The 21,003-nt window shown below is 37.2% G+C and overlaps 1 protein-coding gene across 7 annotated transcripts in view; it reads left to right on the top strand.

The window, feature by feature from the left end:
* The window catches only part of MCTP2 (multiple C2 and transmembrane domain containing 2), a 189,025-nt gene that overhangs the window by 133,666 nt on the left and 34,356 nt on the right, over nucleotides 1-21,003 (top strand). For 3 of the 7 annotated variants that reach the window (XM_068537506.1, XM_068537527.1, XM_068537529.1), the window contains 2 exons: nucleotides 17,947-18,069; nucleotides 20,802-20,873. The exons of 1 other annotated variant lie outside the window; for it this stretch is intronic. In XM_068537506.1, the coding sequence (XP_068393607.1) occupies nucleotides 17,947-18,069; nucleotides 20,802-20,873 (195 nt within the window). The remainder of the gene's footprint in view (nucleotides 1-17,946; nucleotides 18,070-20,801; nucleotides 20,874-21,003) is intronic. 3 more of the 7 variants (XM_068537510.1, XM_068537521.1, XM_068537515.1) reach the window with 3 other exon arrangements.

Genomic DNA, 21,003 nt, shown 5'->3' with positions numbered 1-21,003 from the left:
CTTTGTGTTTAATTTTTGATAGTTTGATTAATATGTGTCTTTGTGTGTTTCTCCTTGGATTTATCCTGTATGGGACTCTCCGTGCTTCCTGGACTTGACTGACTATTTCCTTTCCCATGTTAGGGAAGTTTTCAACTATAATCTCTTCAAATATTTTCTCAGACCCTTTCTTTTTCTCTTCTTCTTCTGGGACCCCTGTAATTCAAATGTTGGTGTGTTTAATGTTTTCCCAGTGGTCTCTGAGACTGTGCTCAATTCTTTTCACTCTTTTTACTTCATTCTGCTCTGTGGTAGTTATTTCCAGTATTTTATCTTCCAGTTCACTTATCTGTTCTTCTGCCTCAGTTATTCTGCTGTTGATTCCTTCTAGAGAATTTTTAATTTCATTTATTGTGTTGTTTATCATTGTTTGTTTGCTCTTTAGTTCTTCTAGGTCCTTGTTAAATGTTTCTTTTATTTTCTCCATTCTATTTCCAAGATTTTGGATCATCTTTACTATCATTACTGTGAATCCTTTTTCAGGTAGACTGCATATTTCCTCTTCATTTATTTGGTCTGGTTGGTTTTTACTTTGCTCCTTCATCTGCTGTATAGTTCTCTGTCTTCTCATTTTGCTTAACTTACTGTGTTTGAGGTCTCCTTTTTGCAGGCTGCAGGTTTGTAGTTCCTGTTGTTTATGGTATCTGCACCCTGTGGGTGAGGTTGGTTCAGTGGCTTGTGTAGGCTTCCTAGCGGAGGGGACTGGTGCCTATGTTCTGGTGGGTGGGGCTGCATCTTGTCTGTCTGGTGAACAGTGCCACGTCTGGTGGTGTGTTTTGGTGTGTCTTTGAACTTAGTATGATTTTAGGCAGCCTCTCTGCTAATGGGTGGGGTTGTGTTCCTGTCTTGCTAGTTTTTTGGCATGGGGCGTCCAGCCCTAGAGCTTGCTGGCTGTTGGTTGGAGTTGGGTCTTAGGGTTGAGACGGAGATCCCTGGGAGAGCTCTCACCTATTGATATTACATGGGGCTGGGAGGTCTCTGGTGATCCAATGTCCTGAACTTGGCTCTCCCACCTCAGAGCCTCAGGCCTGACACCAGGCCGGAGCACCAAGACCCTGTCAACCACACGGCTTAGAAGTAAAGGGAGAAAAAAAGAAAAGAGAAAAGAATGATTAAAATAAAAGAATAGTAATAAAAGAAAAAGAAGAAGAGAGCAACCAAACCAATAAAAAATCCACCAATGATATCAAGTGCTAAATCTAAACTAAGATAAACATAAAAATCAGAAGCTAGTCAGTCACAAACAGCAAACCCCAAGTCTACGGTTGCTCCCAGAGTCCACCACCTCAATTTTGGGATGATTTGTTGTCTGTTCAGGTATTCCACAGATGCAGGGTACATCAAGTTGATTATGGGGATGTAATCCACTCCTCCTGAGGCTGCTGGGAGAAATTTCCCTTTCTCTTCTTTGTTCGCACAGCTCCCGGGGTTTAGCTTTGGTTTTGGCCCCACCTCTGCGTGTAGGTTGCCCTCAGGCATCTGTTCCCGCCCACACAGGAGGGGGTTAACGTAGCAGCTGATTAGGTTGCTCTTGCTCACTCAGGCCAGGGGGAGGGACGGGTATGGTAGTCGTAATTGGAATGCGGGGAGAGCCTGCGGTGGCAGAGGCCAGCGTGACTTTGCAACAGCCTGAGGCGCACCGTGCGTTCTCCCGGGGAAGTTGTCCCTGGATCACGGAACCCTGGCAATGGCGGGCTACACAGGCTTCCGGCAGGGGGGTCGGAGGGTGTGGATAGTGACCTGTGCTTGCACACAGGATTCTTGGTGGCGGCAGCAGCAGCGGTAGCGTTTCATGCCTGTCTCTGGGGTCCGAGCTGATAGCCACAGCTCGCGCCTGTCTCTGTAGCTCGTTTAGGTGCTGCTCTGTATCCCCTTTCCTCACACACCCCGAAACAATGGTCTCTTGCCTCTTAGGCAGTTCCAGACTTTTACCCGGACTCCCTCCAGGCTAGCTGTGGCCACTAGCCCCCTTCAGGCTGTGTTCATGCAGCCAACCCCAGTCCTCTCCCTGGGATCTGACCTCTGAAGAAGCCGGAGCCTCAGCCCCCAGCCCCCACCCACCCCGGTGGGTGAGCAGACGAGCCTCTCAGGCTGGTGAGTGCTGGCCGGCACTGATTCTCTGTGCGGGAATCTCTCTGCTTTGCCCTCTGTACCCCTGTTGTTGCGCTCTCCTCTGTGGCTCCGAAGCTTCTGCCCCCTCAACCCACCCACCCCGAGTCTCTGCCAGTGAAGGGGCTTCCTAGTATGTGGAAACTTTTCCTCCTTCACAGCTCCCTCCCAGAGGTGCAGGTCCTGTCCCTATTCTTTTGTTTCTGTTTTTTTTTTTTTTTTTCTTTTGCCCTACCCAGGTACATGGGGACTTGCTTGCCTTTTGGGAAGTCTGAGGCCTTCTGCCAGCGTTCAGTATGTGTTCTGTAGGAGTTGTTCCACATGTAGATGTATTTTTGATGTATTTGTGGGGAGGAAGGTGATCTCCATGTCTTACTCCTCCATCATCTTGAAGGTCCCCCCCTCCCATTATTTTAGATTCCTTCCTCTGCCTCTTTATTACTGAATCCTTCTTCCCTCATCCCCAGAAGTAGTGGTAACACTGAATGTGTGTCATTTACTCATTGTGGTTTTACTACCTTTGTATCTACCTTGAACAGTGTAATCCAATTTTATCTGCTTTTTTAAGATTTTATAAAGGAATTGTGTAATACTTTTACGTCTTACTCTGTGACTTACAAATTAATTCACTCAGTATTGTTTTTGACCTTCGTCCATGTGGTCAAAATGTGACCTTCAAAAAAAAATGTGACCTTCAGATATCTTCATTGTGTATGATATATAACTTTATGCATAAGTTATTTATCCATTCTACTCTAGAAAGGTATTTGAATTGATTGCAGGCTTGATTGGGGTTTTTTGTTTGTTGATTGGTTTGCTTGTTTTTCAGCTATTATGAAAAGTGGTCTTGTCAACATTGTACATTTCATCTGGCAGACATGTGCAAGACTTTAGAGCAATGGCTCTCAGTATGTAGTGCCTGGAGAGTAGCATCAGCATCACCTAGAAACTTTGCAGAAATGAATTTCTTGGGCCCCACCCCACTCCTGCTGAACCAGGAACTGTGGTTGGGGCCCAGAGATCTTGTCTACACCAGTCCTCTGGCATTTCCCATGCATGGTAAAATCTGAAACCCACTGCTCCCAAGTTTATACCTAGGAGTAAAAATGCACATTATCTGATATACACATTCTGCTTAATAGTTAATGCAACCGTTTCCCAAGTTACTGAACCGTCAGCATCAAATAAAAGTTATCAGCGTTCTACATCTTAGAAAACTCTTCTCATTGTATGACTTCTAAGTTGTGTCAATCTCATGAGTTGTCGTACTTTGTTGTGGTTTTAATTTCCATTTTCCTCATTACTAATAATATATATAGGTTTGGGGACCTTTCCACCCCTTTTTTCTTCTTTTGCCTAATTTTCTTCCCCCCTCTACCTTTTTATTGATTTGTAGATGTGTTTTATGTAATCTAGATAGAACTTCTTTGTAATAGAAATATCCTCTCCAAGTTTGTGGCTTATTTTTTTCCATTATATTTTTTGATGAACAAACTTCTTACACTTAATGTCAAATGTATTAATTATTTTCACTGTGGTTTGTGCATTTTGTGTCACTGTTGAGGGATCGTTCCCAGTCTCAAAGTCATAAAGACGCTCTTTAAATTTTTTATGGTTTTACTTTTTATATTAAATTTAAAAATCTGCTTGTGAATTGATTTCATTTTTGTATTTTGTTTACCAACTGATCCAGTACCATTTCTTGAATATTCTACTTTTCCTCACAGATCTACAATTTCCACCAGGTCATATTGTAAATCAGGTTTCCTTATATAGGTGGGCTTGTCCATTCATTGGTCTCTTGTCTACACCAGTACCAATGTTACACAAGCATCACTTGAATTTAGCATTGTCCTTCCCAATTTGTTTTTCATCTTCAAGAATGCCTAGGCTCTTCTTGGCATTTTGCTCTTCCACGTAATAGTTAGAATTGACATGTTGTGTTTCACAAAAAATAGAACAAGACAAAGCCAATATGGAAAATGAGTCAGAATCAGAATTATTGAGTTAACTGTCAGGATCATGCCATTGATAAAGAACAGCAGAATGAAGCCAAATTAACTAGAAGTAAAAATAAGAGAAAAATTGGTGAAGTAGAATATGTGTGTAAAATAAAAAGGAATAATAGTTAAAAGCTGTCTCTTTGAAAAACTAACAAAATGGGTTATTCTTTCCTGAGAGTTTTCAATGTACAAAGAGTAAAGACACAAATAAATAACAGCAGGCATTGAATGGGGAGATAATTCAGATGGGCAGAGATTAAACATATGAGGATATTATGAAGTTTTATGCTTAAAACGTTGAAAGATGTATGAAAGAGATGAAACCTGTACCACAGTGTATCCAAATGACTGAAAAAGAATGAGAACTTGAATGGTCCTACACCCACTAAATAATTGAATCAGTGGTTTAATGTCTTACCAGAAAACAAAACATAGGCCCAGGCAACTTTAGAGACACGTTTTTACCAAACATTCAAGGAGCAGATAAATCCTATATTATACAGATTCTTTTCAATTGTCTTCTGGCTGTTATCTTTTCCGTTGAAAAGTCAGTTGTCATTTTGATTGTTGTTCATTGTGGAGGAAATGTGATTTTTCTTTAAACTTCATTATATCTACTTTCCCGCTTTCTTTTGGTCATGAATTATATGCAGTTTTACTATGAGATGCCTGCCTGTGATTTTTTTCCCCTTCATCCTATTTGAGGTTCTTTAAATCTGTAACTTCACAGCTTTTATATTAGGTTTTTGGAAATTCTCATTCAATATCATTTATAGCTTTTCCCCATTTCTCTCTTACTCTCTTTTTCTGGACTCCAAGTTTTTACATCTAAATTAAACCTTTCTAAATGTGCCATGTAGCTGCTTTTTTTTTTTTTGGTGTGTTTTGTCATCATGTTTATATCTGCTTTAAGTATAGATATTTTCTACTAATACTCCAAATCACAAATGCTCTCTTTTCTGCTCTGCTATTAAATTCATTTAGTGAGCTCTTCATTTCACTTATCTTTTTTTAAAAAAAATTTCTATTTCCATTGGATTCTATTTCATAGACCCCAGTTCTCTGCTGATATTCTCCATTTTTTAAATTATTTATTTATTTATTTATTTATTTATTTATTTATTTATTTATTTATTTATTTTTGGCTGTGTTGGGTCTTCGTTTCTATGCGGGGGCTTTCTCTAGTTGCAGCGAGCAGGGGCCACTCTTCATCGCGGTGCGTGGGCCTCTCACTATCGCGGCCTCTCTTGTTGCGGAGCACAGGCTCCAGACGCGCAGGCTCAGTAGTGGTGGCTCACGGTCCCAGTTGCTCCGCGGCATGTGGGGTCTTCCCAGACCAGGGCTCGACGCCATGTCCCCTGCATTGGCAGGCAGATTCTCAACCACTGCACCACCAAGGAAGCCCCTCTCCATGTTTTTTAATCCATTTTTATGTATATATTAAGATGGTATATGTGTATATACTAATATACACATATGTATATTATATATTATGGCAAAAATATGTATATATTAATCATGGCTATTTTAAAATTTATAACTGGTAACTCTTACATCTAAATAAGCTTTTTGTTCTCATTGTCTGTTTTTCTCTTGATTTTTTGGTCATTGTTTTTTAATCCTGACCATACCTGGTTATTTTTTATCACATACTGGATAAGATTTATTAAAACATTTTAGAGGATATGGAATATATTATTTTCCACAAGAGAGGATGTAGAGGAGGCAGTGAGGGTCTAGCAAGTCAGAATGATCCAGTCAGGGATTGAAATGATCCAAAGTAGGAAGGATTTCAAGCATTTTGAAGATTGATCTATTTCTGGTTTTACCCCTATGCTTAGTGCTTCAGGAGTCTTAATAAAATTCTGTAGTGTTTACTAGAGCCCTTATTTTTTAAGAGTCCTTAACCTCCAGTTTTTATTTCCCAACTCAGTGAGATTGCCAAAAACTTTTAGTTCCCACTTTCTGCTTGGCCTCAACTTTTCATTCTAACCTCACATGCTTTAGGAAACAGTAAATTTCTCAAGGAGACATGCATGCAGAATGTCAGGCTTGCATCTCTGCTATTCCTTTCGTCCTTCAAGTCCTGGCTGCCATAGTTCCCCTGCACTCCAATTTTTACCTCCCTAGATTATTAAGATTGAAGCGAGCTCTAAACTGCTCCTGTGTGCTCAGTCACTTGTCTTACACAGTGAATTGGCAAAAATAAAACAAAATATAACAAAAAACTCTGAAGGAGTTAAAGCAAAAGCAAACTAAGATGTACCTCACTGCGTTTGTCTGTTATCCTTGATCTTGTCCCCTCAGGTCCTGGATGCCTTGATTCCCCTCAAATGTCTTCATACAGAGTTTGTATAGATTATTCAATTTTCACAGCTGTTTGGGGGGTTTCTGTTTGTTTTTTGTGGATTATTTTGTTTTATGCAGAAAGAATGAGAGAAAGCTTCAGCTTCATACTGAAAAGCTGAAATTTACATGTCTACTTAACATACAAGCTTAACAACAAGGGCGTCTTAGAATTTTTCAAATCAACCCATACCTCTCCCAGTTTATGGGCTTTTGCTGTCCCCTGTTTTACTACTAGATTGTCTCATTACACACAAATTAAACCTTTTTTTTTAATACGTCCATGTTTATTTAGACTGGTATACACATTTACCATTGCTTTTGAACACATACATTCTCATGTTCAGCCTTTTTATACCAGGGACAATTTTCCTTCTCTTTGAAATAAATCTATTATATGTACTTTCATGAGGGTCTTTGGGTGATAAGCACTACTGGCTCATGCTTTTCTGGAAAAGTCTCAGTTTTACTTGTAAGACAATTTGCTAGGTACAAGTTTTTAAACTGAAAGACTGAAAGCATATGTATTTAAGTTATTCTACTCTCTCCTTGTTTCCCTTGTTGCATTGAGATATAAAGTCACTCAAATTGCTTTTTCTTCACAGTTGAATTGTCTTTTCTCTCTAGGTGCTTGTGAATGTTTCTACATTTTTCCCAAGTATTCTTCAGTTCTACCATGACATTTTTAGGCCTAAATTCTTCTTTATTTATCCTGATAGGGGTTTTTTGATCTTCCTATATGGTATATTTCAACAGTTCTGGAAAATCCTCAGGCATTGTACCTTCATATATTGCTTCCCCGTTCTCTCATTAACCCTTTGCCCCCTCAACACCCATCAGACGTATGTCAGACCTTCTTGTTTCTATCTTCCATGTCTTTTAACCTCTTACATATCTGTATCTTTGTTTCTCTCATCTCCATTCTGAAGAACTTCTTTGGAATTATTTCTCAGTTCACTAATTTTCTCTTCAGCTGTTTATAATCTGTTAATTAACATAGCCATTGCATTTAAATTTTATCCTCTCCACTTTATATTGTTCCTCACCAGTAATCCAGCTCAGATTCCATGGTCCATTTTAAAAATAATTTCCTTTCCTTCTCTACCTTCATTATACTTGATTAGCAGCCTCAGGTAAGCATGGCTAGAGAAACACATACAGTGCCTCCTGACAGTTATATTACATTTCTATGAGCCATTCTCTTTTCCTCTCTTCTAGACTATTTTATAACTTCTCTTCTGTCCTCAAACTCTAATACCTTCTCCCTGTCCTCACTCAGATCATGACCATGGTTGACACAAGTACCCATCTACTGCTATCTTGCCCTCACCATACCTACCTATCCCCCTACCAACATCTATGCCTGTATCCTCTGCTTTCCCTCCTCTAACTATGAATCACTGAATTGTTGCTTCTGAAGACCAACCCTCCATCTGTGCACTGACTCCTGCTCCTACCCACTGTTTCAAAAATATTGTTCCAACTCTTCTTTCTTCTGTCTCCTACATCATCATTTTTTTCTCCCTCTCTCTCCTGTATTGTTGCTACATCCCCTTCCAGCTTCCACCCTATTTCTCTGCTCTTCTTTATATCAAACTGTTTCATAGAGTTATCTCTACTCACTGTCTATAGTTTTGCTGTTCTCTCTTAAACTCACTGTTATCTGATTTTTGTCTTATCACTGCAGTCAGCTGCTCATTTCAAATCACCAATGACCAATTTTCAGTGACTGTCTTATTTAGAAATGTATTGTTGCCCTCCTCTTTGTTTATCTTGTTTTCTAGGACAGCACAATCTCCCAGTGTATCTCTTTTGCTCTGACTGCTCCTCAGTCTCCTTTTCTGGTTCCTTTTCATTTTCTCCAACCCATAAATTTGCACTTTTCTAGGGATCACTACACTTGTAGGCCATTTCTCTCTACTGTTACTTCCTTGTTAAAATTATCCAGTCTGATACCTTTAAATACCATCTGGATGCTGATAATATGCAAATTTGTGCCTCTAGCCCTAGCCTCTTTTCTGAACTCCAAACCTGCTATCCATTGCCTACTCTGTGTCTCTGCAGGGATGTCTAATATGTGCCTCAGACTCTCCTTCACCAAACCTGTTCTTTCTGCAGACTTTTGTCTCCATTAACGAACCAATCCGGTCTTCCAGTTTTTCAAGCCCCACAACTTGGTATCATCCTTGATGATTCCATTTTTATCTTCTCATTCAAATTGTCTGCAAATCCTCTTGGTCTACTTTCTAAATAGAGTTACATGGCCACTTTTCACTAATTGCACTGCCATCACCATGGTTCTAAAGTACAATTAACTTTAACCTGGATCATTGCAATAGCTTTCTAAATGAAACCTGTGCTTTTACCCTGCCTCTTTATGGTATGTTCTTGTGATATACCAGAGTGATCTTTCTTCAGTAGGAGTCAAATCATGTCCATCTTCTGCTCATAACCCTCTGACAACTCAACAACTCCCTTATAATAAACGCCAAAGAACTTACAGCCATGGTTCAGGCCCTTTAGGACTGGCTCCTGTTTCTCACTTCTTCCCTTTCTAAGCCTCTTGCTCACTCTGTATCAGCCAAGGGGGTTCTTACTGTTCCTTGAACGTACTAGGCATACTCCCATTTCCGGACCTTTGGATTTGCTGTTCTTCTGACCAGAAACACTATTCACCTAGATTTGCACACTTCTCCAAGGACTTTGCCCACATATTGCCCTTCTCAGCAAGGCTGTCTCTAACCACTCTACTTATAATTGCAGTCCCAGCCCCATCGCCTGGTATTTCCTTTATTACATTCCTGTTTTGTTTTTCGTCACCCTCCTCATAGCCGTTCTTACCATCTGATGATGTAGAATATATAGTTTACTTACTTATCAATCTCATTCCTAATTCCCAAATATAATGCAAGCTCTATGAAGGCTGTTTTGTTTGTTGGTTGGTTGCTTGGTTTTGTTCACTGTTGTGTCTAGATCAGTGTGGTTCATGGTAGGTGTTCAATAAATGCTGGACAATCAATTTATGCATGAAGTAAAACAGTGACAAAAAGATGGGGTTAGTGCGTTAGTGCTCAGGGTCGGGGTGAGGGAGTCACACTTCAGAGTGAGGAAATGTTCAAGCAGTAGCTTCCTAAATGAGAGAAGGTTGTGTTCAGAAGCAAAATCCTGGACACCATTTCATCTCTTGGGGTCTGCAAATAGTGCAACATGACTAGGAATCTAGGATGTGTGGTGAGTGTTGGCTTATGAAATAGTCAAGTATCAGTCAGTTCAAGGAAGGTCTTAGATGTTAAACTATGAGGTCTAAATGTCATAAGGTAGGCCAGGAAGCAATAGAAAATATTATTCAGATGAAAGGGCATGACATGACCTGTAGGTGTTTTTTTTGGTTTTCTGTTGTTTTGCTTTATTATGTTGGTACATAAGGCATTTTGGTTTTCTCTTTTAATGACAATAAATCCAGGTATACCTTATTGAGAAGGGGCTGCTTACCGATTTGTTGTCATAGAAATGAACTTGTATGTAGTCAAATTAAAAACAAATTGTTGCCTTGTTTTCTCTTTGTTTAACCCTTGAGTTTTTTGGATCAGAACTAGCACAGTTTGTTTCACAGTACTCAATACCTTTATTCTAAAATAATCATGTGTGTGTGAATCTCCCCCCAATCTGGGCCGGACACATACAGGATGGTTGTTCATAAAGACTGGTTATTTCAAGAGACACTGTTTTCAAATGTCTAGATTTAATCTTTAGTGTAACAAAAGAGCTGATTTTCACAGTATTCTGAAAGGTGCGTGTGTGCTTCTCTTTCTCATTTTCTTTGTCATAGGGGCCACACCAGTGGTTTTCACAGAAAGTTAGGCCCCTCTTCAGTATTTTTCAAACGAAACATCTTCCAACCCCTTGAATATTCATTCAAAGTCATTGGGCTTTAAAGCAGCAGTGCCTTAACCAAACTAAATCAACTAGCCCTTCCTTTGTGCTTCTTGAGATGCTGTTTCTCCATACAATTTTAACCCAGTAGTCTAGTAAGGAAGATGGATGTTTGGTTAATTTTCGTCTGTTTTTATTCTAAAATAATCAGTTCCACTTTTATAATAATTTTATCTTAAGCCTTAATTGACTTTATGAGGTGATCTTGACTTCTTTATTCTATTCCTTAAAATTCAGTGTTTACTTGGGGATATAGGAATGGGTAACTTAAAACAGAGAGTAGATTTTCCATTAGCTGAAACTTGATATAGAAGTTTCTCAAAGATTTTTTTACCACAAGTGAACATTTAATTTTGTTATTACATGCTTAATGTTTACATGCTATCTTAAGTTATGTCATTCTACTACAAAGTAGAGTAACAATTTGAGATCACCTAGTGAATCTGACCAATGTTGGGTCAAAGTTATACTCTGAATAATGATCATATTGAGCGGCTCCAAAATTTCTGTGGCATCCTTAGCTATTTATGAGAACAAACATAAAAGAATCCATGATTTTGTATGAGCACCCCTACCATAATATATATATATATGTGTGTATATAAATATATATATATATATTTAAATGAGGATCTTGATTCCATTGTTCACTTTCTTTTAAACATTATGAACAATGTGTAGGTCACAAATGGCAAATGCTAATTTATATAATCACATTTTGTATGTTTGTTTCATTTGTTTTAACAAATGCAATGTTTTTGATTTATTCAGAGACTTGATTTCATTTAATTGAGCTATTTCCTAGTCTTAAATCTACTCTCAAGGGACAGAAGGACAAAATTTTAAGATAATCTTAAATGAGTAAATCCTAAAGTATTTTGGAAAATAGCCATGCTATTGTATTTGGTATTCCAAGTTAACTACCTTATAGTGAGGCATCCTCTTGGATGTATAGAAGATATTTAATAATTGGTTGGTTGGTCAATTTTATCGACCACTTCATAATGAAACCTGAGAAAAATGTAGCCTGATTTGTTCTTTAAAACTGTTTGTGACATAAGATAATATATTTCTCAGCCCTACCTAAAGAAACAATACCTAGAGGATTTGTTCAAGAGATATGTTCGTCCATGGCAATGCTGACTAAGTTCCTCAATCACAGCTACCTTGGAACCACTGACTCCCTAAGATAGTATTTCTGTTTTTAGGTTTTCCCCCAGGAAAACGCAAGTGTCTTTATGAATCATTTTCCCTCATCTGAGATTTGGCATGCTTATATTCTTCATATCTAATTTCATAAAAATTATGGCAAACACATTTTGGGGTAGAAAGTGAAGAAATATTTGTAAGCTGAAGATTTCAGGTAATTTCTTAAAGTTACATTTTTGGGGAAGGTTCAGATGGGGTCACCATTGCATCTGCATCATGGAACACAGGGAAACCTGCGTGGTGGGGTGAGAAGCTTCCTTGGTGTCAGAGAAATCAGGCTTCACTGCTTCCGACATTTTATAGGTGGTTCTGTTTTAATTCTGAGTAGTTGTTCCCTTGAATGGATATATTGTATTCACTTGTTGGTGGACATTTGGGCTGTTGCCAGTTTTGTTGTTGTTGTTATTTGGAATGAAGCTGCTATGTTCTGAACATTTGTGCGCAAGTCTCTGGGTCATATGTTAAATATCTAGGAGTAGGAGGGCTTGAATTACAGAGGTGTATGCACAACTTTTTGAAAAACTGCCATGTGGTTTCCCAAATCAGTTATCATTTTGTATTCCTACCAGGAGTGTATAAGACCTCCAGTTGTTCCACATTGTCAACACTTTATATCTTGTCAGTTTTTTTTTTTTTTCTGATATGTACTATTTCATAGGAGTTATTTGCATTTTCCTGATGGATAATCAAGTTGGATGTCTTTCCATGTGCTTTTAGATATTCATATAGATTTGTGTGTGTGTGAAGAGTCCAATCAAATATTTCACCAATCTTTATTGAGTTGTCTTCTTACTAAGTTGTAAGAATTCTTTATATATTCCAGATACATGTTCTCTTTCAGTATATGCATAGAAAATATTTTCTCCCATTTTGTGACTTTTTTTTTCATTTCTTAATTGTGTCTTCCAAAGAGCAAAGGAAGAATAATTTCAATGAAGTTTCCTTTTTCTTTTATTTACATTATTTTGTTGTGCTTTTTTGTCCTAAGAAGTCTTTGGCCTACCCTCCCGTATGCCAAAGGTTTTCTCATATGTTTATTCTAGAAGTTTTGAAATTTTAGCATTTACTTTTAGATATTATGATTTATTTAATTTCTATATATGGTAAGTGGTAAGGGTTAGTGATTTTTTTTCCCCCACACATATATCCAGTGTTCCAGCGCCATTTGTTGAAAAGACTCTCATTTCTCCCATTGAATTACCTTGGCAACTTTCTTAGAGATCAGTTAATTACACATATGTGGATTCTATTTTCTGTTCCATTACTATAGCTTTATAGTAAACTATATTAAGTAGTATAACCTTTATTTTTTAAAATTACTTTGACTATTCTGTGTTATTTACATTTCAATATAATATTCAGAATCAGCTTGTCAATTTCTACAAAATTGGGATTGCTTGCATCTGTGGATCAATTTGTGAAGAACTGCCAGCTTAACAATATTGAGTCTTATAATCCATGAACTAGTGGCATTTCTGTCCACTTCTTTATGTATTCTGTAACATTCCTCAGTAATATTTTATAATTTGCAGTGAAGAGATCTTGCTCACATTTTGTGAATTTTATTCCCATGTATTTTATGGGCTTTGGTTCTACTATAAATGGAAAATCTTAAATTTTATTTTCCAGATTTTTGCTGCTAGTTTTAAAAATAGAATTGATTTTTAAAAAGTAACTTTATACCCTGTCACTGCTGGATTTGTTATTTCTACGATTTGCTTTGTAGATTCCTTAGGATTTTCTGTGTAAAATATCAGGTCATCAATAAAAAGAGACAGTTTTGCTTTCCTCCTTTCTGATACTTATGCCTTTTATTTCATTTATTTTCCTTTATTGCAATGACTAAGACATTCAGTCCAATACTGAATAGGAGTAGTGAGAGCAGACATCCCTACCTTGTTTCTAATTTTAGAAGGAAATCATGCAGTTTTCTCCATCATAGAATCATTTTGTCTGTTCTAGAACTTCATCTAAATGGAATTATACAGTATGTGCTCTTTTTTGTACAAGGCTTCTTTCTCTCAGTGTGTTTTTGAGATTTATTCATGTGGTTCCATGCCTAAGTAGTTTCCTTCTTAGCAAGTGTTGATTTTTTTAAAAGCAACTTCTCAAAGCATAATTTACATACAACAAACTATAGCCAAATATGATCAAATACGATAACTGTAAGATTTTTGTAAGTGTCCTTTATCAGATTGAGGAAATTCCTTCCATTCATTGTTTGTTAATAGTGTTGAATTTTTTGTCAATATTTTTTTCCACATCTATTGAAATAATCAAGTGTTTTTTTCTCCTTTCTGTCAATGTGGTGAATCACATTGTTTTTTAATGTGAAACTAATCTTACATTCTTGGAACATCTTCTAGTTGGTCACACTGTAGTATATATTTTTCATATATTTCTTGATTTGGTTCGCTATTATTTTCTTAAGGATTTTTGCATCTTTGCTCTGTTGAATATTTGCCTGTAATTTATTTTGTTGTAATGGCTTTGTCAGGTTTTGGTATCAGGGTAACACTGGCTTCATAAAATTGGTTGTGAAGTGTTCCCTCCAACATAATATTCTTTCTTCTTTGAATGTTTGATAGAATTCAACAGTAAAAGCATTTGAACCTGAATTTATCTTGGTGGGGACATTTGTTCAATTTTGTTAAGTTGCATTTTTCAATAAATTTTTCCTTTTGTTTAAGTGGTCACAGTTTTTGCCACAGAGTTATTCATTTTATTCTCATCTCTACCTTTTATACTTGCAATGTTTATTCTATTAACTTTCAATGTAATTATTGATATGTTGAATTTAGGTTACCATTTTATTATTTTTGTATTTGTCTACTATGTTTCTTATTCCTATTTCCCTTTTCTTACCTTTTAGAATTCCATTTTAATTCATCTGTTAACTTTTTATCTGTTCTTCTCTGCTTGTTCTTTAGTGATTGCCCTAGGGATTAATCCTGTTAGACTCAAATTGCACATTTGGTCACACCTGCTGTGGGTGGCAGCTTTGATCCCAATTCAGACACTGCTTTGAGTCTGCCCCGTGTGTGTGGTACAGACCATAGCAGAGTTCACATACAGAATTTGGGATTTTCTTTTGCTTACTCTCTCCTTCCAGTGTGTTTGTACACTCTCTGGTGGCCCTAATTGTCACTGACTCCTTTGCCTGTATCCTTCATTCAGAAAGATGGCAAATTTTTCTGTTGAGTACCAACTGGTACCATCTCTGCGTCTGCAGCTGCTTTTGAGTCAAAGGTGCAAAAAACGTTAAAGTGACTCCATGCACATCTGATTTCTTTTCCCGAGGTTTCAACTCCCCTGCAAAATTAAGTAACTTTGTTTCAGACTCTCAGATAATTGGTCTCCTCTCCCTGCCAAGGGTTTCTATTTGTTTTTGCTAGAACCTGTTGCTAGGAAATTAATCCTTTATTACAGAAGTAGGAATTAGGCATTGAGTTTTTAAATGTTTCTGAAGGTACTAGTCTCTCAGTCTAAAAGAGTTTCAAGCCCTTTGAATGTGATATTTAAATGTGGGTCTTTTTTTTTTTTTTTGTAAAACACTCTGGGCTTACTTACCTATACCTGGTGGAGGCAAATATTATGGCAAATGAGGTGTTTGTATAACACAGCTGTCCCTCTAGTATTGGTTGATGTACAAGTAATTTTGTTGAAGACATTTTATAAATAGTTGATGATGAAAATAAATCAAAAATATGTTGTTTCCTATTTTTTCTCAATAGTTTTAGGTCAGCCTCTTTTTACTTGAAATTATATTTAGAAATTTAAAGGAACAGTAAAACCCCACTTATCCAGTAGATATACATAAAGAAATAGTAATCCTTTAGAACACAGTTAAAACCTCTATTCCTAAAAGAACTTTAAGAACAGGGAAAGGGAAATAGGTAACAATGAGGAAAATCACTAGTTTTACATAGTAGAGAAGTTGCTGTACTGTTTTCTCTACTTTTCTCTATGTTGTTCATAATAAAACAAAACAAGACAAAAAAGTAAAAGAAAAAGAAAGATTTAAAAAGCTAGGAAATTATAGGAAAATATATATATTATGAAATAATAAATAAAAGAAAGTTGATAAAGCACACCAAATTAATAGACTGGAAGACATCAACAGTGTAATAATTTGCATTGAATCAAAAAGTATTTCAAAAATTCTGTACTTATTAAAAAATGTATAGAGGTTTAGCACTAAAACAAAATATAATGTATAGACTGGGAGGCTAAAGAAAACTGTCATGATTTGCAGTTTATATGATTTTCCACACCACATCTCCAAAATGATATATTTGCAATCTCATAACAAGCAATAAGAGGGCTCAGAAATAATGGGAACAACATATAAATCAATGTTCCTGTACCTAGAAGTAACCAACTAAAGTATATAAATTTGAAAATGACCCCATTTGTAATAGTATCAAAAGTGTTGTTACTTACAAAAAATAACAAAACATATGTAAAATCATTATGGTGAAAGTAAAAAAGATATTTTGAGATACATAAAAGAAGTCCTGAGTATATGGAGAAATAAAGTCCTTATAATTCAGAAGATCAATGTCAGGATGTCATTTCTCTCTGAATTGACATATACATTAAAGGCTATCTCAATAAAAATTTCACCAATAATTTTATAGAATGTTGCAAATTGATTTTTAAATACATGTGGAAGGATAAAGGGCAAAGAACGATCCGAGATAATTTTGAAAGTGAAGTAATTGGGACTTACCCACTCAGATATCACCTGGTTACTAAACTGCTGTTTAACAACGTGGTCTTGGTGGAAGAACAATAATATAATTCAGTGGAAGGGATGAGAGGGTCCGTAAACAACCAACACAGTCATGTGGGAAGCTGATGTGTGACAGAGGTGGGCATGTAGATCAGTGAGCAACGTATGGATCCCTTCAGTAATCTAATTCTGAAAGTTGACTGTATTCAATATCTTGTAATAACCAATAAGGGAAAAGAATCTGAAAAAAAAGATATATATGTGTGTATACCTGAATCACTTTGCTGTACACCTGAAACTAATACAACGTTGTAAATCAACTCCACTTCAATTTAAAAAAATGAAATAAAAAATAAAAGTTGGCTATCTGTAAGGATGGAGTTCAAATCGGATGCTTGTTTCCAACGATAAAGCAAAAAGCATTTGAGACAAAATAAGGAACACACACACGCACACACACACATACACCCACACACATACAATTACCTTTTGGAAGAAAATACAAGGAAATTGCTTTATCACCTCAGGGTAGCATATGATTTCTTAAGTAGAACATTGAATATTAAATGGCAGAAATGCTAAAGTCAAAGATTAATATGTTTGACTATATTAAAAAACAAACCACTGTTTCAACCTAAGTTTTCATTGATAAGAGAGTATAATGGAAAAATTGCAGAATATTCATTGGAATGGGGTACCATAGATCAGGTAAAATGAATATACTTGATTTATATATAACACCATCAATAGATCTATAAAACATAGTACTGAACAAAAAAATTCCAGAATGATCTCAACATTTTGATACTGTTTATGTTATTTCTAATATAAACCTTATGTCTCCTCAAGTGTCAGAGATTCACACTGATCATCATCTTGTGGCCATGTTGCCTCAAAACTGGAAGATTTTAAGATTTTTATGGATAAACAACAAGGTCCTACTGTATAGCACAGGGAACTATATTCAGCATTCTGTGACAAACCATAATGGAAAAGAATATGAAAAAGAATATATACATATATATATAAATATATATAACTGAGTCACTTTGCTGTATGGCAGAAATTAACACAACATTGTAAATCAACTGAAGTTGAAGTTTTTATCCAAAATATTTGAATTTTTCAACATTGGCAGCCTCTTTGAAAAGTAATCATTCTTTCTAGTTCAGATACACCTCACTGTTGGCAAAATTTGGCCTGTGGCCAGCCTCTTCATGACTTTTGGATTTTCCACACTACTTCTCCTAAATTCTGGTACATTGAATCCAGCAGCAAGAAACTCTGAATCAGGTTGATAGGGTAATGAGGTTTCCAAATATGGGAACTCTATTCCAGAGTGTGACAGGCCAATTCATTTCTCTGTCTTCTTTATTCTGCTACCAGTTCTAAAACTGTTAGTCATCATGTGTGTATCTGTGTGTGTGTGTGTGTGTGTGTGTGTGTGTTTTAACCTATTTGGAACTATATAGAGAGTCCTGGGTTTAATCTCCTTAAGTCAATGAATAGGAATTGAAGATTGCTCCCATCCTGTTTTTTCAAGCAGTCATTTGGTCTGTGTCTTCCAATCAGGTATTTTTAGTCACTGTCTGGAATTTTGAACTGTACATGATCCCGCTGGCATTATCGCTCCTCTTTGTCTACAATTTCATCAGACCTGCGAGGGGGAAGGTTGGCAGCATCCAGGACAGCCAGGTGAGCAAAGATTCCAATAATTCTGACATTGGACTAAAGAAAAAATGTGTTAGCAGTAAACCACCACCACCGAATCATGACCCGAGTCCACTGCATTTGAGGTTTGAGGAGCGACACTGCACATGTATTCATGTTACAGGGAAGGTATTTATCATGTGTAATCTGGAGTCTTCTTCCTAGAGCATCTTGTGTTCCTGAGTCTTGGCCTGCCTTCTTAGCCCGAGTGAGCCATCTGGTTCTTGGTCAGCATTTCCATGCGGGCAGCACATGTCTGCGTGCCCATCTGGTTCTCCATAAGGTTCCTGGGAATGAGATTCTCAATCACTAGAGAAAAGCCTTTGGTGGCTCCTTGAGCCCCCTTCAGGGCACACGCAACTGGGAGGCTGCCTCAGGCCTCTCCCTATGATTATCCTGTGCAATATTCTCCTCTAGGCTGAAGCCTCAGGGGATATTCTGAGGCTTGCCAACTCCCAGGGAAATCAGAGAGTGCGTGGGCATGGGCCCCTCTGTTCTTGAGTGCCCAAGTTTTTCTTGCAATTCTCAAACTCACCGTGGTGTTAAAGGAGGCACAGGCAAGGCCTCTTCTCAAAGACATCCCTCAGCATTTACTCTTCTTAATTTTTCTCCAGTTCTCCCTCCCCTACCCCTCTTATCCCAGCCCATAGAATCTTTTTCTGCTCTGGGTTAGAAGGAACTTGTATTTATAGACTTGCTTTATGATATAATCTTGGCATTCCAGATTCAAGAACCAAGTTTTTGAAACAAAAATCAAAGGTCTTGAGACTTGATAACATCCTTTAGAAAAATCACCTGCACATGAGGTTTTCTAAGACTCAAAAGCTGACCATCTTCACCTATTTTTCCTTATAATGTTCTGATTATTTTAAAAAATTATCTCTGAAATAATGGATATTTAAGGAATGTTTCTGGTTTCATTTGGGATGGGGGAAATGAGTGTTATGGCAGGGAGTAAAACCTCAGACAAATTCCAAATTCTATTCTGTTTGGTTTTTGATTGTGTAGTGCAGTAAGCATGTGCATATATCAATAAATGAGGGGCCTGAAGATGCTAGAACCAAGTAGCAAATAAACAGGTTTAAAATACAGGTTTATGTAAGGACTAAGTTTCACAGAGGTACAGATGAGGGAAATTTTTACAGAGAAGCATCTGTTGTAAAAGTGCTGTCAACTAACATTTTTACAGTTTTAATCAGATTTTATTTTCCCAGGTATATATATGATGTATACGTTTACAGCGTGTGTATATATATATGTGTATGTGTACATGTGTATTTGTAGGCAGGTATATATATGTATATATGTGTGTGTATGTAAATATGGGTACATAAGTGTACTTGTGTGTGTATGCATATAAATGTGTATGTGCATGTATGAAACCTTTTTAATTTACTAAACATTTTCTAATTTATTACCTAATTTAATCTTGTTAACATAACCATGAAGGAGTCAAGAACTACTGTTTTCATTTCATGCTTCATAAAGCTAACGTTCAGAGTGGCAAAGTGATTTGCTCAAAGTCACACAGCAAAGCAGTGCTGGAACAATGTCTCCAGCTGAAGACTTTGTCTCAAGATGAAGACTTCTGACTCCTAATTACAGAGTTTTTTCCTCCCATAACATGTTTCATTGTATTCATTTTTATCCATGTGCTTGTATGAAAAATGCTTGTTGCCATCATTGAATAGGTTAGTTCTCCAGCATCAGTAAGTATTCCACAGACTGCTAGGGATCTCCTAGGAATTCTGGGCGGTAATACAGTACCAGCCCTGAAGAAATTGCTCAGTGGTTTATGGAGGATAGCAGAGTACCTTCTGGATACTTCAGAGTTACTCCCTTATACAAGCATGATATTGACCATTCTTTTTTCTATTGGAACAATGGCATCTAATTAGCATGCCTGACCTTTGCAAGGTTAAGCAGAAAGGTAAGCGTTCAAATTGAAAATAGTCCCTGGTTTTCTGATACCCAGAATTCTTTTCAAGCTACCAAATCATTGGATTGTGTACCAACACGTGTTAGCTTTTAAATGTAGCAGTGATATTATTCAAGTGTACCTGTTAACTAGCCGAGATTTCTAAATGAATCTGAACAAGCCTATGTGCAGCACAGCTGGTGCTGGGGCCCCTGAACTAAAGGCAGTCCCCCCTTTAGTCCAGATCTGAGCCTTGAGTTTCCTTCCCTCACCTGCCCCCCACCAACCCTGAAGCCCAAGGAAGACAAGAATGCCATATAGAAACCTGTAGCTTATTCTTGAGATTGATTACATTCAGACTAATGCATTTTCTACTGTCTAATGTTTCGGTAATGGCCCCAGAGGAAAAGTGCAGTCATTCTAACAATGAGCCCAGCACAGACGGAGTATGGTGTTCTCAGCCTTAACACAGCAGCTGCTTCATTTGTCAGACTCAGAACAAAACTGTTTACAGATAGTACAACTCCGCAATGCATTTTTAAAGCTGGCTGCCTTCAAAGGGCACTCCCCTAATAGCTTTATTTATACTTAACAGTTTTATGTAGATTATGCATATTGTTTACAACCTTGGCAAGGCATCCCTTAACTTTAAAAATGTCCTTTTTAAAGAAGTTACAGTGTATTTTAAAAAGACTAGTGTTGCAATGATATGGGAAAACTTTAAGCATGAGTATGCATTTCATTCGTAGTCGGTAATTTCGGTTGACGTTTTATTACAAATTATGGATTTTCCTTGCAGGAGAGCACGGACGTCGATGAGGAGGAGGATGAAGATGACAAGATGGGTGCGCTCGAGAAAGGACACAAAGGGGTAACGTGACTGCTTTCAGCGTTCTAGCCGGTTGAGTCAAACTATATATATATATTTTTTTACTACTATAGGGTGACCAGTATAGTGATATTCTCGTAATGTAAAAAGGGTATCCCTTTTTAAGGTTTTT

Source organism: Eschrichtius robustus, chromosome 1, assembly GCF_028021215.1.
Source record: "Eschrichtius robustus isolate mEscRob2 chromosome 1, mEscRob2.pri, whole genome shotgun sequence".
NCBI lineage: Eukaryota > Metazoa > Chordata > Mammalia > Artiodactyla > Eschrichtiidae > Eschrichtius > Eschrichtius robustus.
This window is presented reverse-complemented; position numbering and strand designations above follow the sequence as displayed.